General features: G+C 48.9%; 1 protein-coding gene across 12 annotated transcripts in view; it reads right to left on the bottom strand.

Moving 5' to 3' along the window:
• The window catches only part of LOC139264758 (uncharacterized), a 680,593-nt gene that overhangs the window by 57,652 nt on the left and 604,909 nt on the right, over positions 1–18,032 (bottom strand). For all 12 annotated transcript variants that reach the window (XM_070881817.1, XM_070881821.1, XM_070881822.1 and 9 more), the window contains one exon: positions 11,905–11,985. In XM_070881817.1, the coding sequence (XP_070737918.1) occupies positions 11,905–11,985 (81 nt within the window). The remainder of the gene's footprint in view (positions 1–11,904; positions 11,986–18,032) is intronic.

Raw genomic sequence — 18,032 nt, 5'->3', positions numbered from 1 at the left:
AGCCCTACTGCATCCAAGACAGAAGCGATCCAGAGAGCACCCAGACCCCGTAACACGACGGAGCTGTGTTCGTTCCTGGGGCTCCTGAACTATTTTGGTAATTTTCTTCCCAAATTGAGCACGCTGCTAGAGCCGCTACACGTGCTCCTGCGCAAAAGTCGCGAATGGGTCTGGGGGGACAGCCAGGAAAGGGCTTTTAATAGAGCACGCAATTTGTTATGTTCCAACAATCTGTTAACGCTATATGACCCATGTAAGAAACTTGTGTTAACGTGCGATGCGTCGTCCTATGGTGTCGGGTGTGTGTTGCAGCATGTCAATGACAAGGGTCAGTTACAGCTGGTAGCTTATGCCTCCAGGAGTCTGTCCCAGGCAGAAAGGGGCTACGGGATGGTAGAAAAGGAGGCGCTCGCATGTGTATATGCGGTAAAGAAAATGCACCAGTACCTGTTTGGCAGGAAATTTGAGCTGGAGACAGATCACAAACCCCTAACGTCCCTTTTGGCCGACAACAAGGCCATAAATGCAAACGTATCGGCCCACATACAGAGGTGGGCACTCACGTTGGCTGCCTATGACTACACAATTCGGCACAGACCGGGCACCGAAAACTGCGCCGATGCACTCAGCAGGCTCCCACTAGCCACCACTGAGGGGGCTACCGAGCATGGTGCTGAGATGGTCATGGCTGTTGAAGCTTTCGGAAGCGAAGGCTCACCCGTGACAGCCCATCAGATTAAAGTCTGGACAAATAGAGACCCGCTATTGTCTCTAGTCAAGAAATGTGTCCTGAATGGGGACTGGGCAGCCACGTACAGGGCATGCCCTGAGAAATTTAAACCATTTCACAGGCGCAAGGATGAACTCTCGATTCAGGCCAATTGCCTACTGTGGGGAAACCGTGTAGTCATGCCCCAGATGGGCAGAGAGGTGTTCATCAGAGAACTCCACAATGGGCACCGTGCATTGTCACGATGAAGGCAATTGGCAGGTCACACGTTTGGTGGCCAGGGATAGACGCAGATCTGGAACTTTGTGTTCGCAGGTGCAACACGTGTGCCCAGCTGGGCCATGCGCCCAGGGAAGCCCCCCTTAGCCCCTGGCCATGGCCCGCCAAGCCTTGGTCACTCATCCATGTGGACTACGCAGGTCCTTTCATGGGGAAAATGTTTTTGGTTGTAGTAGACGCCTACTCCAAATGGATCGAGTGTGACATTTTAAATTCAAGCACATCCTCTGCCACGGTAGAAAGTCTACAGGCAATGTTCGCCGCCCATGATCTACCGGACATCTTGGTCAGCGACAATGGCTCGTGCTTCACAAGCATTGAATTCCAGGACTTCATGGCAGGCAATGGAATCAACCATGTCAGAACGGCACCGTTCAAGCCGGCCTCAAATGGCCAGGCAGAACGAGCAGTGCAGATAATCAAACAGGGGATGCTCAGATTCCAAGGGGGTTCCCTACAAACCCGCTTATCACGCCTCCTGTTGGCCTATAGATCCCGACCACACTCGCTCACAGGGGTTCCACCCGCAGAGCTGCTAATGAAAAGGACGCTCAAAACCCGATTATACCTTATACACCCCACCATGAAAGAAATTGTCGAGAGCAGGCGCCAGTCACAATATCACTACCATGACAGGAATGCGAGGGCGCGATGTATTGATGTAAATGATCCTGTTTTTGTCCTCAACTACGCTGCAGGGCCCAAATGGCTTGCAGGCACTGTGGTTGACAAAGAGGGAAATAGGATTCTGGTAGTTAAACTTACCAATGGACAAATCTGCTGCAAACATGTGGATCAAACAAAAAGGAGGTTCAGCAACCCCATAGAAGAAGCAGAGGAAGAACACGATATAGAGTTCACTCCACCACAGGTGACCGAACACCGGAACCAAAGGGAGGAGAGCCCAGTCACTGTGGGCAGTCCGGACAGGCCTGAGGCACTGCAAACAGCAGATACTCAGGCCAGCGCCCAACAACCGGAGCCCCAACTCAGGCGCTCTACAAGGGAGCGTAAACCACCAGAGAGACTCAACCTGTGATCCCAATAAGACTTTGGGGGGGGGAGGTGATGTCATGTATTCAACCAGCATTGTAACCCATGTATAAACTGACCTAGTTGTACACCGTGAGAACACTGACCACTAGGTGAGAGACACTCCTAACCTGGACCTTCAGGTATAAAAGGGGAAGCTCCACCCACCTTCATCACTTGAGTGCTAAGGAATAAAGGACAGGTCACAGACTGACCTTCTCTCAAGCATGGGCCTCGTGTGCATTTATACTGTGTAGTAAGGACGTATCATCATGTATCTCACATTACTGTATATAACTGTATCTTACCAAGCTATACATGACTGTAACTGGATATGACCACCAGGGATGCACTTGCAGGAGACACTCCATACCTGTCCCACTGTGGTATATAAAGGGAGGTCACAGGCAAGTGCAGCACTGGAGAGCTAAATTTAAAGGTGCAGGTCCTGAGTGACCTTGACTTCAGCATGTGTCTCATGTAAGTCAGTACATTAGAGTCAGGACTTAACAGATAGTGAGTATCCCTGTAGCTGCTACAACTTTCACCGAGCTGGACATTTCAAACGGGTTTTGGTCCATTCCCCTGAGACGGGAGGACCAGTATAAATTTGCCTTTACCTTTAAGGGTCAGCAGTATACGTGGATATGTCTTCCAGAAGGATTGCACATTAGTCCCTCGATTTTTCACCAAAGTATGGCTGAGGCATTAAAAAGTTTTAGTCAGCCAGATCGATTGGTCCAATATGTGGACGACCTGCTGTTATTCTCCGAAAGTGCGGAGGACCACGGGCCATTATTGAGTGAGTTACTGCATTTGCTGAAAGAAGCAGGTTTTAAAGTAAACCCCAAGGAAGCTCAAATAGACAAAGAGGAGGTGCAGTTTCTAGGTTTGACCTTTAGGGCAGGAGAGAGAGCCATAGGTGGAGCTAAGAGAAAGACAGTCCAGGAGCTACCTGTTCCTAAGGACATATCTGGAGAAAGGTCTTTCCTGGGAATAACGGGTTACTGCAGGGAATTCACAGAGAGATATGCAGCCATGACAGCTCCTTTGTTGAGGCTCCTTCGGAAAGGAGTAGAGTGGGAATGGAGTGAGAGTTGTCAGGAAACATTCATTCGGTTAAAAGAGGTGTTACAGATAGCTTCAGTGTTGGGAGCAGTAAATGGGTCCAGGACTTTAGTCTGCAGGTAGCAGCGACTGGGGACAGTTTGAACGCAGTGTTACTCCAGGAGCAACACGACAAGCTGAGACCGGTGGCCTGTGCCTCCCGGGTTCTCACCGAAGTAGAAAAGAGCTTTTCAAACTGCGAGTGACATCTGTGAGCAACTTTTTGGCAGTAAACCATTTTCAGTCACTCACAGGGTTAGCTACAGTAACTTTACTGACCTGCCACACCCCGACACAAAACAGGACTGTAGAGTGAAAGATGGGCCAGTAACAGGAGCAGTAACAGGATTGCTCACTGGACATTGTTGCTCAGTTAGACCTGAAGTTCGAGAGACTAGGGGAACTAAAGCTAGCCCCGAACCTGATTTATCCGGGGACAGCTCATGTGTGTTCAGTGGAAGGAGTGTAGGATGTAGATGTGGGATTCAAAGCAGGAGAACACCCGACAGACAGGGACATCTATGTAGATGGGTGCAGTTCAGTAATAAAAGGAGAGAGAAAAACAAGCTGTGGGATTTACGATCCTGAGGCAGGGATAGGAAAATCTTTAAAGCTCCCCAACACTTTAAGTGCGCAGCAGGTCGCGCTAGCAGCGGTAGAGTACGTAGTCACACACCCTAACAAATTCCCAACTCCCTATGCGAATCGAGCCAGGGATACGAGATGAGGTAGACATTGTGGATAGGCCTGTGGATGACACTCATTATTGAAGGATTGGGAGATAGGGGAGACACTGAGACATTCCTTACACACGGGTGTATGGGAGGAACCGGCCCCACTGTAACCCAAGGGGGAGCCACACGGAATAACAAGGGCCCAAACGCCTTTGCTCACACTGGGAGTTGGCCAGGGTGGTTAGGGTCAAATTTGACCAAGTACTCCAGACAAACCGGAAACAATCTTGGGGAGGTGTCAGTATCCTGCCCCAGGCTAAATATCACGACCAGGAAGGTACGGGTGAGAGAGGGTAGAGTTTGTCTGGAATGTAAAGGTATTACCCCCATGGGAGGATGGTGGTGGTTACAGAAAACAGAAAGGGGAAAAGTTAATGCATCCACAGAGTGGGAGAAATTGGGTAATAGCTCAAACAGGCGGACCACAGGAACTAAAGAAGGGGCGAAATTGTGTTGGGAGAAGTGGTGGAAGGAGGAACAAGGGATTTATGTCTGTGTGGTTGGATCTAGCCACAAGTGCAGGGGAGGTGTGGGGATTGTCTTTAAACGGCAAGGGCAGGATTCTGTGTCAGGAATGAATTGGATGCAGGGTTTTGATTCCTGTGTGACCTTGAACCCTCCAAAAACAGTCAATGCAACCGAGCTGATCGTGAGCAAATTAAAACCTCTCCCTAAAGTGCTGGAGATTCCAAACTAAGAAATTCCATGTCCTGACCTAACACCCGGACCTAAGAATGGGTTCGCGTTAATATATCATTCTGTATATTATGAAATAGCGTCGGTTATTCTAAATTACCCCGGTGGTGCCCACCAGAAACGGAAAAGTTATGTGAAAAATCGTTAAAGGAAATGTTTAAATAATTCTATGAAAAGAATTACGGGGATGAGAGTCAGGGGGAAGCGTACAGACCGAGATGGAAAAGGGGACTTGACTGATGTAACTACAGCATTCAATACTGGGACATCACTGGAAAATAGTGTGGACAACACGCAGTTGCAAGTCCAAGTAAATACCTTAAGGGACCAGTTAAAGAAGATACTGGAGGAGGGTAGTGACATGGAGGGTAACGAACTACAGGAGGACCAGGCAATGACAATTCATTTGAAAGAGATGGTAGCTGAGGTAGAAACACACGCTCAGACCATCAATGCTTTAATCAAGGAGGGTAAAAACCCGTCAAATAAAGTTGCTCAGAATGACATGCGTGTCATGTGCGGAGTTTGGTTGTTAAATGAAGGACGCAGTAACTTAGAGGATTTAAAACAAGGCCACGTACCGTCGTGGGTCAGTAACAAGCATCTAAAAGCAATGAGTGTCTATAACAACCTCCTGAATTCGTGCCAGCTACAGTCAGCCTCCGAAGTGTATCCAGTCCCGATCAACTGTGGTCAGAATAAACAATCCATAATGGGGATAGTGCTTCGAATACCGGTGATGGATCATTCACAACAACCCGTACCGGTATACCGGGTGGAAAACATTGGGGTAATTCGGAACGGGGTATATGTGAAACATCATAAAACCCCACAGTACGTGGTAAAATTGGGAGACTCAATAACCGGTGCTCGTCTGGAGGGATGTTAGAGAGGAGGTACACATGTGATATTGTGCTCCTGTCATCTGAATCCTTTCGACCGGCCGGTATGTGGGTTGAAGTATGAGGACGGGCAGCCTATAAGCTGTATCATGGAACTGATGGCTCACGACCATGTTCCTCCACAGGTTGCGTACAAGGGAAACGGGACATACTGTGTTACCACCAGCGAACGTCTGTACAGAGTACACCAGGACACTTGGTGCCCAGTGAGGGATACTACCTTTTGTTTCAAACCCCAGGTAGAGACACAAGTAGCACAAGAAAGGATGATTCCTATCTCAGACCACAAACACATAAGTATCACAGTCAACGGTACTATACCGAACATCCAGAAATACATACCGCGTTTTGGATACGATATCCCGCCGTTACCCGAACATTTGACCAAGTTATTAAAGGACATTGAGCTATCCCACAAACTCTATTACACATTACACCAAACGAATGAGAAAGTAATAACCCAATTAAGGACTCTCTGTGGTCAGGGACCAGACTGACTTTATGCATAACAACAAGGGAGTTGTTGCATTTTTATAAGTTAACTGATGAGGCCCTGAACTTGATTGGCCAGAGGGGTGGAAAACAAGCTCTCTGGAGACACCAAGTCTGCAAGAAGACCGGACAACAAAGGAACCACATCAGGTGCACATTTTTTGGGAATGAGGTGTTGATATGAGAAGTCAACTTGAGCCTTGTAGGTTCAGTGTGCAAATGGGAAACAGTTGAGTCCATTATTGCAGTTAATCAACCAAGATCCAAACACATTATCAAAACCGCAGTGGCGTGAGATCAGTCATAACGTGGATATAAATATGCGAGCTAGAAGCAGCTCAGCAGTCGACCAGTTCCACCAGACGGCCGGTTCCACCAGACGGCCAGTTCCACCAGACGACCAGTTCCACCAGACAAACAGTTCCACCAGACGACCGGTTCCACCAGACGACCAGTTCCACCAGACGACCAGTTCCACCAGACAAACAGTTCCACCAGACGACCGGTTCCACCAGACAAACAGTTCCACCAGACGACCGGTTCCACCAGTCGACCAGTTCCACCAGACGGCCGGTTCCATCAGTCGACCAGTTCCACCAGACGGCCGGTTCCACCAGTCGACCAGTTCCACCAGACGGCCGGTTCCATCAGTCGACCAGTTCCACCAGACAAACAGTTCCACCAGACAAACAGTTCCACCAGTCGACCAGTTCCACCAGACAAACAGTTCCACCAGATGACCGGTTCCACCAGTCGACCAGTTCCACCAGACGACCAGTTCCACCAGACGACCAGTTCCACCAGACGACCGGTTCCACCAGTCGACCAGTTCCACCAGTCGACCAGTTCCACCAGACAAACAGTTCCACCAGACAAACAGTTCCACCAGTCGACCAGTCCCACCAGACAAACAGTTCCACCAGACGAACGGTTCCACCAGACAGCCAGTTCCACCAGACGACCAGTTCCACCAGACGACCAGTTCCACCAGACGACCAGTTCCACCAGACGACCAGTTCCACCAGACGGCCGGTTCCATCAGTCGACCAGTTCCACCAGACAAACAGTTCCACCAGAGAAACAGTTCCACCAGTCGACCAGTTCCACCAGACAAACAGTTCCACCAGACGAACGGTTCCACCAGACGGCCAGTTCCACCAGACGACCAGTTCCACCAGACGACCAGTTCCACCAGACGACCAGTTCCACCAGACGACCGGTTCCACCAGACGACCAGTTCCACCAGACGACCAGTTCCACCAGACAAACAGTTCCACCAGACGAACGGTTCCACCAGACGACCAGTTCCACCAGACGGCCAGTTCCACCAGACGAACGGTTCCACCAGACGGCCAGTTCCACCAGACGAACAGTTCCACCAGACGAACAGTTCCACCAGACGAACAGTTCCACCAGACGAACAGTTCCACCAGACGACCGGTTCCACCAGACGAACGGTTCCACCAGACGAACGGTTCCACCAGACAAACAGTTCCACCAGACGACCAGTTCCACCAGACGAACAGTTCCACCAGACGAACAGTTCCACCAGACAAACAGTTCCACCAGACGACCAGTTCCACCAGACGACCAGTTCCACCAGACGACCAGTTCCACCAGACGACCAGTTCCACCAGACGACCGGTTCCACCAGTCGACCAGTTCCACCAGTCGACCAGTTCCACCAGACAAACAGTTCCACCAGACAAACAGTTCCACCAGTCGACCAGTCCCACCAGACAAACAGTTCCACCAGACGAACGGCTCCACCAGACAGCCAGTTCCACCAGACGACCAGTTCCACCAGACGACCAGTTCCACCAGACGACCAGTTCCACCAGACGACCAGTTCCACCAGACGGCCGGTTCCATCAGTCGACCAGTTCCACCAGACAAACAGTTCCACCAGACAAACAGTTCCACCAGTCGACCAGTTCCACCAGACAAACAGTTCCACCAGACGAACGGTTCCACCAGACGGCCAGTTCCACCAGACGACCAGTTCCACCAGACGACCAGTTCCACCAGACGACCAGTTCCACCAGACGACCGGTTCCACCAGACGACCAGTTCCACCAGACGACCAGTTCCACCAGACAAACAGTTCCACCAGACGAACGGTTCCACCAGACGACCAGTTCCACCAGACGGCCAGTTCCACCAGACGAACGGTTCCACCAGACGGCCAGTTCCACCAGACGAACAGTTCCACCAGACGAACAGTTCCACCAGACGAACAGTTCCACCAGACGAACAGTTCCACCAGACGACCGGTTCCACCAGACGAACGGTTCCACCAGACGAACAGTTCCACCAGACAAACAGTTCCACCAGACGACCAGTTCCACCAGACGAACAGTTCCACCAGACGAACAGTTCCACCAGACAAACAGTTCCACCAGACGACCAGTTCCACCAGACGACCAGTTCCACCAGACAAACAGTTCCACCAGACGACCAGTTCCACCAGACGAACGGTTCCACCAGACGACCAGTTCCACCAGACGACCAGTTCCACCAGACGACCAGTTCCACCAGACGACCGGTTCCACCAGACGACCAGTTCCACCAGACTACCAGTTCCACCAGACGACCAGTTCCACCAGACAAACAGTTCCACCAGACGACCAGTTCCACCAGACGAACAGTTCCACCAGACGAACGGTTCCACCAGACAACCGGTTCCACCAGACGACCAGTTCCACCAGACGGCCAGTTCCACCAGACGACCAGTTCCACCAGACGACCGGTTCCACCAGACGACCAGTTCCACCAGACGGCCAGTTCCACCAGACGACCAGTTCCACCAGACGGCCAGTTCCACCAGACGACCAGTTCCACCAGACGACCGGTTCCACCAGACGACCGGTTCCACCAGACGACCAGTTCTATCAGTCGACCAGTTCCACCAGACGGCCAGTTCCACCAGACGGCCAGTTCCACCAGACGAACAGTTCCACCAGACGGCCAGTTCCACCAGACGACCAGTTCCACCAGACGACCAGTTCCACCAGACGAACAGTTCCACCAGATGGCCAGTTCCACCAGACGACCAGTTCCACCAGACGGCCAGTTCCACCAGACGAACGGTTCCACCAGACGGCCAGTTCCACCAGACGACCAGTTCCACCAGACGGCCAGTTCCACCAGACGAACGGTTCCACCAGACGGCCAGTTCCACCAGACGACCAGTTCCACCAGACGACCAGTTCCACCAGACGGCCAGTTCCACCAGACGAACGGTTCCACCAGACGGCCAGTTCCACCAGACGACCAGTTCCACCAGACGACCAGTTCCACCAGACGAACAGTTCCACCAGACGGCCAGTTCCACCAGACGACCAGTTCCACCAGACGGCCAGTTCCACCAGACGAACGGTTCCACCAGACGGCCAGTTCCACCAGACGACCAGTTCCACCAGACGGCCAGTTCCACCAGACGAACGGTTCCACCAGACGGCCAGTTCCACCAGACGACCAGTTCCACCAGACGACCAGTTCCACCAGACGACCAGTTCCACCAGACGGCCAGTTCCACCAGACGAACGGTTCCACCAGACGACCAGTTCCACCAGACGACCAGTTCCACCAGACGAACGGTTCCACCAGACGACCAGTTCCACCAGACGACCAGTTCCACCAGACGAACGGTTCCACCAGACGACCAGTTCCACCAGACGACCAGTTCCACCAGACGACCAGTTCCACCAGACGAACGGTTCCACCAGACGAACGGTTCCACCAGACGACCAGTTCCACCAGACGGCCAGTTCCACCAGACGAACGGTTCCACCAGACAAACAGTTCCACCAGACGAACAGTTCCACCAGACGACCAGTTCCACCAGACGACCAGTTCCACCAGACGAACGGTTCCACCAGACGACCAGTTCCACCAGACGAACGGTTCCACCAGACGACCAGTTCCACCAGACGAACGGTTCCACCAGACGACCAGTTCCACCAGACGACCAGTTCCACCAGACGACCAGTTCCACCAGACGAACGGTTCCACCAGACGACCAGTTCCACCAGACGGCCAGTTCCACCAGACGAACGGTTCCACCAGACGACCAGTTCCACCAGACGACCAGTTCCACCAGATGAACAGTTCCACCAGACGAACAGTTCCATCAGACGACCAGTTCCACCAGACGGCCAGTTCCACCAGACGACCAGTTCCACCAGACGAACGGTTCCACCAGACGACCAGTTCCACCAGTCGACCAGTTCCACCAGACGAACGGTTCCACCAGACGACCAGTTCCACCAGACGACCAGTTCCACCAGACGAACGGTTCCACCAGACAAACAGTTCCACCAGACGGCCAGTTCCACCAGACGAACAGTTCCACCAGACGGCCAGTTCCACCAGACGAACAGTTCCACCAGACGACCAGTTCCACCAGACGAACAGTTCCATTAGTTGAGTCAGAAGTAACTCAGGGGTTACTCCACCAGTCATCTAGTATCGCTCGGCGGGAAATGGAAGAGGGATACCAAAGCGAAGCGAGGTACGGAATGTACTAGGAAGGAACAGCACTGCAGAGAACAGCGAGAAGAAGAACCAACCGGTCACAGAACCAACCACCACGAGCCAACAATAGCTACAGCCAGGAAGGGCTGTTTTCAGTCAATTTCTCTCAGAAGTCTAGTCCTATAGTTTTAATCGTTTTTTGCACAATAAAACTGACAGTGGGTGAAGCCTAAATTTTGTGTCACATGTTCTCCTTTCCCACTATAAGTTCCCAGGTCTAAGAATCAGAGTAGAGTGAAAAACAAACACCCTACACCAGTTACATTATCTTTGGGGTCACAACCCTCCAGAAATTCTAGGGCAGTGCAGTGGGGCAGTGACCTGACCTAACAGGTCTTCACCCACTTGTCCTCCTCACTGTTCCCAGGAACTGAGCATTTTTCAGCTTCAACAAAGATGGCATTCTACCCTACAGAGTAAGATTATACCAGGAGTCAAATGCTTTGCTTGTGAAATATCGGCTCTCTGAACAAAAACAGTGAAGGTTCAGAATGATTTGACGGAGATGGATATTTCATATAGCCACTGCTTATTTTGATTTACAAGTTTTATTACTTTACATTTGTCGAATTAAACATTATTTGCCAATCATCAAATCGTGTTCGCGACCTAGGGTGTCAGCCTTGGTTCAGTGCTAGCTTTGTTACCAGAAGTTGGCAGGTTCATAGAATCATAGAAATATACGGCACAGAAAGGAGCATTTGGCCCATCGTGCTTGCGCTGGTTGAAAAAGGGCTATCCAGCCTGATCCCACTTCTAGATCTTGATCCGTAGCCTTGAGGTTTAGGGCTTCTCAAGTGCATTTCCAAGTACTTATTAAATGTGGTGAGGGTTTCTGCCTCGACCACCCTTTCAGGCATTGAATTCTAGACCCCAACCACAATTGGGTGAAAAAGATTCTACTCAACTCTAATTATTTTAACACTACGCCCCCTTGTTATTGACCTCGCTGCTAAGGGAAATAGGTGCTTCCTATCCACTCTATCTAGGCCACTTATAATTTAGACACCTCAATTAAATCTCCCCTCAGTTACCTCTGTTCCAAAGGAAACAATCCCAGCCTATCGAATCTTTCCTCACAGCTAAAATTCTGTTGCTCTGGCAACATCCACGTAAATCTCCTCTGTACCCTCTCTGGTGCAATCACATCTTTCCTGTAATGTAGTGACCAGAACTGTACGCAGTGCACTAGCTGTGGACTAACTAATGTTTTATACAGTTCTAGCATAGCATCTCTGCTCTTATATTCTATGTCTCATCTAATAAACAAAAGTATTCCATATGCCTTCTTTCGTAACTTATCCACCTGCCCTGCTACCTTCAGGGAAACAGTGGAAGCAGTTTTAAAAAATGTCTCAAGTGTCTCTCAGTTCAAGTTTCTTTTTTCACTACTTACCAACTTGTGGTTGAGGTTGAGGTGCTGGTTTACGTTTAGCAGCCATACGGAGATTGTCCCATGGGTCAAGCGACATGCCCACTATAAAGGATGGAATGAAAGTAATCAGTAAGAGTCTTGCACATCAAAACAAATCTAAGAGCGAAAGATGTTGAGTGTTGCTAACAAAGTGTGAATACAATAATGCAGAACTAGCCATTATTCCCTGATTTGATGAATAAAAGTTGAGATTAAGACGCACACTTGGACTTGATCACATAATCTAGGCTGACACTACATTTCAACACTGAGGGAATGCTGTATTGTTAGAGTTGCCATCACTTAGATGAGGAGTTCAACATGTTTCAGACCCGGAACTGCTGAATATTTACGCAAAAGATACGACTCTGCAGCTTAATTAATTTAGGTAGCGTGTAGTCTCCTGTGTGACAGGATGTTAAAGATCCCACAGCTCGAGTCATAGTTGTTTCCATTAACCAACACCACCGCACATAGATTAACTGCTCATTCCATCTCATTGTTAGAATTTGTGCTATGTGTGAAATTATTGCTGTATTCCCCTACATAACATCAAACTGTGCCTCAGTCATATTTTCTGTGTGAAATATTCTGGGATAGAAACATAACAACAGAGAAACATAGAAAATAGGTGCAGGAGTAGGCCATTAAGCCCTTCGAGCCTGCACCACCGTTCAATAAGATCATGGCTGATCATTCCCTCAGTACCCCTTTCCTGCTTTCTCTCCATACCCCTTGATCCCTTTAGCCATAAGGGCCATATCTCACTCCCTCTTGAATATAGCCAATGAACTGGCATCAACAACTTTCTACGGTAGGGAATTCCACAGGTTAACAACTCTCTGAGTGAAGAAGTTTCTCCTCACCTCAGTCCTAAATGGCCTACCCCTTATCCTAAGACTATGTCCCCTGGTTCCATCATCGGGAACATTCTTCCGCAATCTAACCTGTCCAGTCCCGTCAGAATCTTATAAGTTTCTACGAGATCCCCTCTCATCCTTCTAAACTCCAGTGTATAAAGGCCCAGTCAATCCAGTCTCTCCTCATATGTTCAGTCCTGCCATCCCGGGAATCAATCTGGTGAACCTTCGCTGCACTCCCTCAATAGCAAGAACGTCCTTCCTCAGATTAGGAGACCAAAACTGAACACAATATTCCAGGTGAGGCCTCACTAAGATCCTGTACAACTGCAGTAAGACCTCCCTGCTCCTATACTCAAATCACCCAACATACCATTTGCCTTCTTCACCGTCTGTTGTACCTGCATGCCAACTTTCAATGACTGATGTACCATGACACTCAGGTCTCGTTGCATCTCCCCTTTCCTAATCTGCCGCCATTCAGATAATATTCTGCCTTTGTGTTTTTGCCCCCAAAGTGGATAACCTCACATTTATCCACATTATACTGCATCTGCTATGCATTTGCCCACTCACCTAACCTGTCCAAGTCACCCTGCAGCCTTTTAGCGTCCTCCTCACAGCTTACACCGCCACCCAGTTTAGTGTCATCTGCAAACCTGGAGATATTACACTCAATTCCTTCATCTAAATCATGTATGTATATAGTAAAGAGCTGGGGTCCCAGCACTGAGCCCTGCAGCACTCCACTAGTCACTGCCTGCCATTATGAAAAGGAGCCATTTATCCCGACTCTCTGCTTCCTGCCAACCAGTTCTCTATCCATGTCAGTACATTACCCCCAATAACATGTGCTTTGATTTTGCACACCAATCTCTTGTGTGGGACCTTGTCAAAAGCCTTTTGAAAGTCCAAATACACCACATCCACTGGTTCTACCTTGTCCACTCTATGAGTTACATCCTCAAAAAATTCCAGAAGATTTGTCAAGCATGATTTCCCTTTCATATATCCATGCTGACTTGGAACGATCCTGTCACTGCTTTCCAAATGCGCTGCTATTTCATCTTTAATAAATTTGATTCCAACATTTTCCCCACTACTGATGTCAGGCTAACCGGTCTATAATTACCTGTTTTCTCTCTCCCTCCTTTTTTAAACAGTGGTGTTACATTAGCTACCCTCCAGTCCGTAGGAGCTGATCCAGAATCTATAAACTGTTGGAAATGATCACCAATGCATCCACTATTTCTATGGCCACTTCCCTAAGTACTCTGGGATGTAGACTATCAGGCCCCAGGGATTTATCGGTCTTCAATCCCATCAATTGCCCGAACACAATTTCCCGCTTTGTAAGGATATCCTTCAGTTCCTCCTTCTCACTAGACCCTCGGTCCCCTAGTATTTCCAGAAGGTTATTTGTGTCTTCCTTCGTGAAAACAGAACCAAAGTATTTGTTTAACTGGTCCGCCATTTCTTTGTTCCCCATTATACATTCACCTGAATCTGACTGCAAGGGACCTACGTTTGTTTTCACTAATCTTTTTCTCTTCACATATCTATAGAAGCTTTTGCAGTCAGTTTTTATGTTCCCAGCAAGCTTCCTCTCATACTCTATTTCCCCCTCCTAATTAAACCTTTTGTCCTCCTCTGCTTTATTACAAAATTCTCACAATCCTCAGGTTTGCTGCTTTTTTTGGCCAATTTATATGCCTCTTCCTTGGATATAACAATATCCTTAATTTCCCTTGTTAGCCACGGTTGAGCCACCTTCCCCGTTTTATTTTTGCTCCAGACAGGGATATACAATTGTTGAAGTTCATCCATGTGGTCTTTAAATGTCTGCCATTGCCTATCCACCATCAACCCTGCAAGTATCACTCGCCAGTCTATTCTAGCCAATTCACGTCTCATATCATCGAAGTTACCTTTACCCAAGTTCAGGACACTAGTCTCTGAATTAACTGTGTCACTCTCCATCTTAATAAAGAATTCTACCATATTATGGTCACTCTTCCCCAAGGAGCCTCGCACAACAAGATTGTTAATTAGTCCTTTCTCATTACACATCACCCAGTCTAGGGTGGCCAGCCTTGTAGTTGGTTCCTCGATATATTGGTCGAGAAAACCATCCCTAATACATAGAAACATAGAAACATAGAAAATAGGTGCAGGAGTAGGCCATTCGGCCCTTCTAGCCTGCACCGCCATTCAATGAGTTCATGGCTGAACATTCAACTTCAGTACCCCATTCCTGCTTTCTCGCCATACCCCTTGATCCCCCTAGCAGTAAGGACCTCATCTAACTCCTTTTTGAATATATTTAGTGAATTGGCCTCAACAACTTTCTGTGGTAGAGAATTCCACAGGTTCACCACTCTCTGGGTGAAGAAGTTCCTCCGCATCTCGGTCCTAAATGGCTTACCCCTTATCCTTAGACTGTGACCCCTGGTTCTGGACTTCCCCAACATTGGGAACATTCTTCCTGCATCTAACCTGTCTAACCCCGTCAGAATTTTATATGTTTCTATGAGGTCCCCTCTCATTCTTCTGAACTCCAGTGAATACAAGCCCAGTTGATCCAGTCTTTCTTGATAGGTCAGTCCCGCCATCCCGGGAATCAGTCTGGTGAACCTTCGCTGCACTCCCTCAATAGCAAGAATGTCCTTCCTCAGGTTAGGAGACCAAAACTGTACACAATACTCCAGGTGTGGCCTCACCAATGCCCTGTACAACTGTAGCAACACCTCCCTGCCCCTGTACTCAAATCCCCTTGCTATGAAGGCCAACATGCCATTTGCTTTCTTAACCGCCTGCTGCACCTGCATGCCAACCTTCAATGACTGATGTACCATGACACCCAGGTCTCTTTGCACCTCCCCTTTTCCTAATCTGTCACCATTCAGATAATAGTCTGTCTCTCTGTTTTTACCACCAAAGTGGATAACCTCACATTTATCCACATTATACTTCATCTGCCATGCATTTGCCCATTCACCTAACCTATCCAAGTCGCTCTGCAGCCTCACAGCATCCTCCTCGCAGCTCACACTGCCACCCAACTTAGTGTCATCCGCAAACTTGGAGATACTACACTCAATCCCCTCATCTAAATCATTAATGTACAGTGTAAACAGCTGGGGCCCCAGCACAGAACCCTGCGGTACCCCACTAGTCACTGCCTGCCATTCTGAAAAGTACCCATTTACTCCTACTCTTTGCTTCCTGTCTGACAACCAGTTCTCAATCCATGTCAGTACACTACCCCCAATCCCATGTGCTCTAACTTTGCACATCAATCTCTTGTGTGGGACCTTGTCGAACGCCTTCTGAAAGTCCAAATATACCACATCAACTGGTTCTCCCTTATCCACTCTACTGGAAACATCCTCAAAAAATTCCAGAAGATTTGTCAAGCATGATTTCCCTTTCACAAATCCATGCTGACTTGGACCTATCATGTCACCTCTTTCCAAATGCACTGCTATGACATCCTTAATAATTGATTCCATCATTTTACCCACTACCGATGTCAGGCTGACCGGTCTATAATTCCCTGTTTTCTCTCTCCCTCCTTTTTTAAAAAGTGGGGTTACATTGGCTACCCTCCACTCCATAGGAACTGATCCAGAGTCAATGGAATGTTGGAAAATGACTGTCAACGCATCCACTATTTCCAAGGCCACCTCCTTAAGTACTCTGGGATGCAGTCCATCAGGCCCTGGGGATTTATCGGCCTTCAATCCCATCAATTTCCCCAACACAATTTCCCGGCTAATAAGGATTTCCCTCAGTTCCTCCTCCTTACTAGACCCCCCGACCCCTTTTATAACCGGAAGGTTGTTCGTGTCCTCCTTCGTGAATACCGAACCAAAGTACTTGTTCAATTGGTCCGCCATTTCTTTGTTCCCCGTTATGACTTCCCCTGATTCTGACTGCAGGGGACCTACGTTTGTCTTTACTAACCTTTTTCTCTTTACATATCTATAGAAACTTTTGCACTCCAGGAAATCCTCCTCCACCGCATTGCTACCAGTTTGGTTAGCCCAGTCAATATGTAGATTGAAGTCGCCTATGATAACTGCTGTACCTTTATTGCACGCATCCCTAATTTCTTGTTTGATGCTGTCCCCATCCTCACTACTACTGTTTGGTGGTCTGTACACAACTCCCACTAGCGTTTTCTGCCCTTTGGTATTCCTTAGCTCCACCCATACAGATTCCACATCATCCAAGCTAATGTCCTTCCTTACTATTGCATTAATTTCCTCTTTAACCAGCAACGCCACCCCGCCTCCTTTTCCTTTCTATCTATCCTTCCTAAATGTTGAATACCCCTGGATGTTGAGTTCCCAGCCTTGGTCACCCTGGAGCCATGTGTCCGTGATGCCAATTACATCATATCCGTTAACTGCTATCTGCGCAGTTAATTCGTCCACCTTATTACGAATACTCCTCGCATTGGGGCACAGAGCCTTCAGGCTTGTCTTTTTAACACCCTTTGCCCCTTTAGGATTTTGCTGTAATGTGGCCCTTTTTGCTTTTTGCTTTGGGTTTCTCTGCCCTCCACTTTTACTTTTCTTCTTTCTGTCTTTTGCTTCTGCCCCCATTCTACTTCCCTCTGTCTCCCTGCATAGGTTCCCATCCCCCTGCCATATTAGATGTTTGGGATATGTGTAAAGGTGGAATATAAATACAAGTTATTTATTTCTAAATTGTCCAGTAGGCTCAGTTGCGAGCACTCTGAGTCAGTAGATAATGGGATTCATCCCCATACCAGGATTTGAGTGGATAACCTAAGCTGACAGTCCAGTCATCATCATCATCATCATAGGTAGTCCCTCGAAATCGGGGAAGACTTGCTTCCACGTTAAAAGTGAGTTCTTCGGTGACTGAACAGTCTAAATTGGAATTACAGTGTCTGTCACAGGTGGGACAGACAGTGGTTGAAGGAAGAGGTGTGTGGGGAGTCTGCTTGACCCCGGTCCGGACGTGGATTGGGTCTGTGGTGGGTCCGTTGTTCAGGATCACGGCTTGCATGTCATCGTGGAGCTCCGTCCTCAACATCAACATAGGGCCAAAGCGGCGACATCAGCCGAAGCAGTGCTGCAGAAAAATCAAACGGCGGGGCACTCAAAGACCCAGCTAAGAGAGCCCAATACAGCCAGCGCCTCACTGCTAATCTGCAGACGTTTGATGACCCCAAGACTCAGAATGCCCACAGTGCTTGGTATACCCTCCAGGCCACCA

This window comes from Pristiophorus japonicus, chromosome 5 (genome assembly GCF_044704955.1).
Source record: "Pristiophorus japonicus isolate sPriJap1 chromosome 5, sPriJap1.hap1, whole genome shotgun sequence".
Classification (NCBI taxonomy): Eukaryota; Metazoa; Chordata; class Chondrichthyes; family Pristiophoridae; genus Pristiophorus; species Pristiophorus japonicus.
Note: the sequence above shows the minus strand (reverse complement) of the source record. Positions and strands in the feature narration are given on the sequence as shown.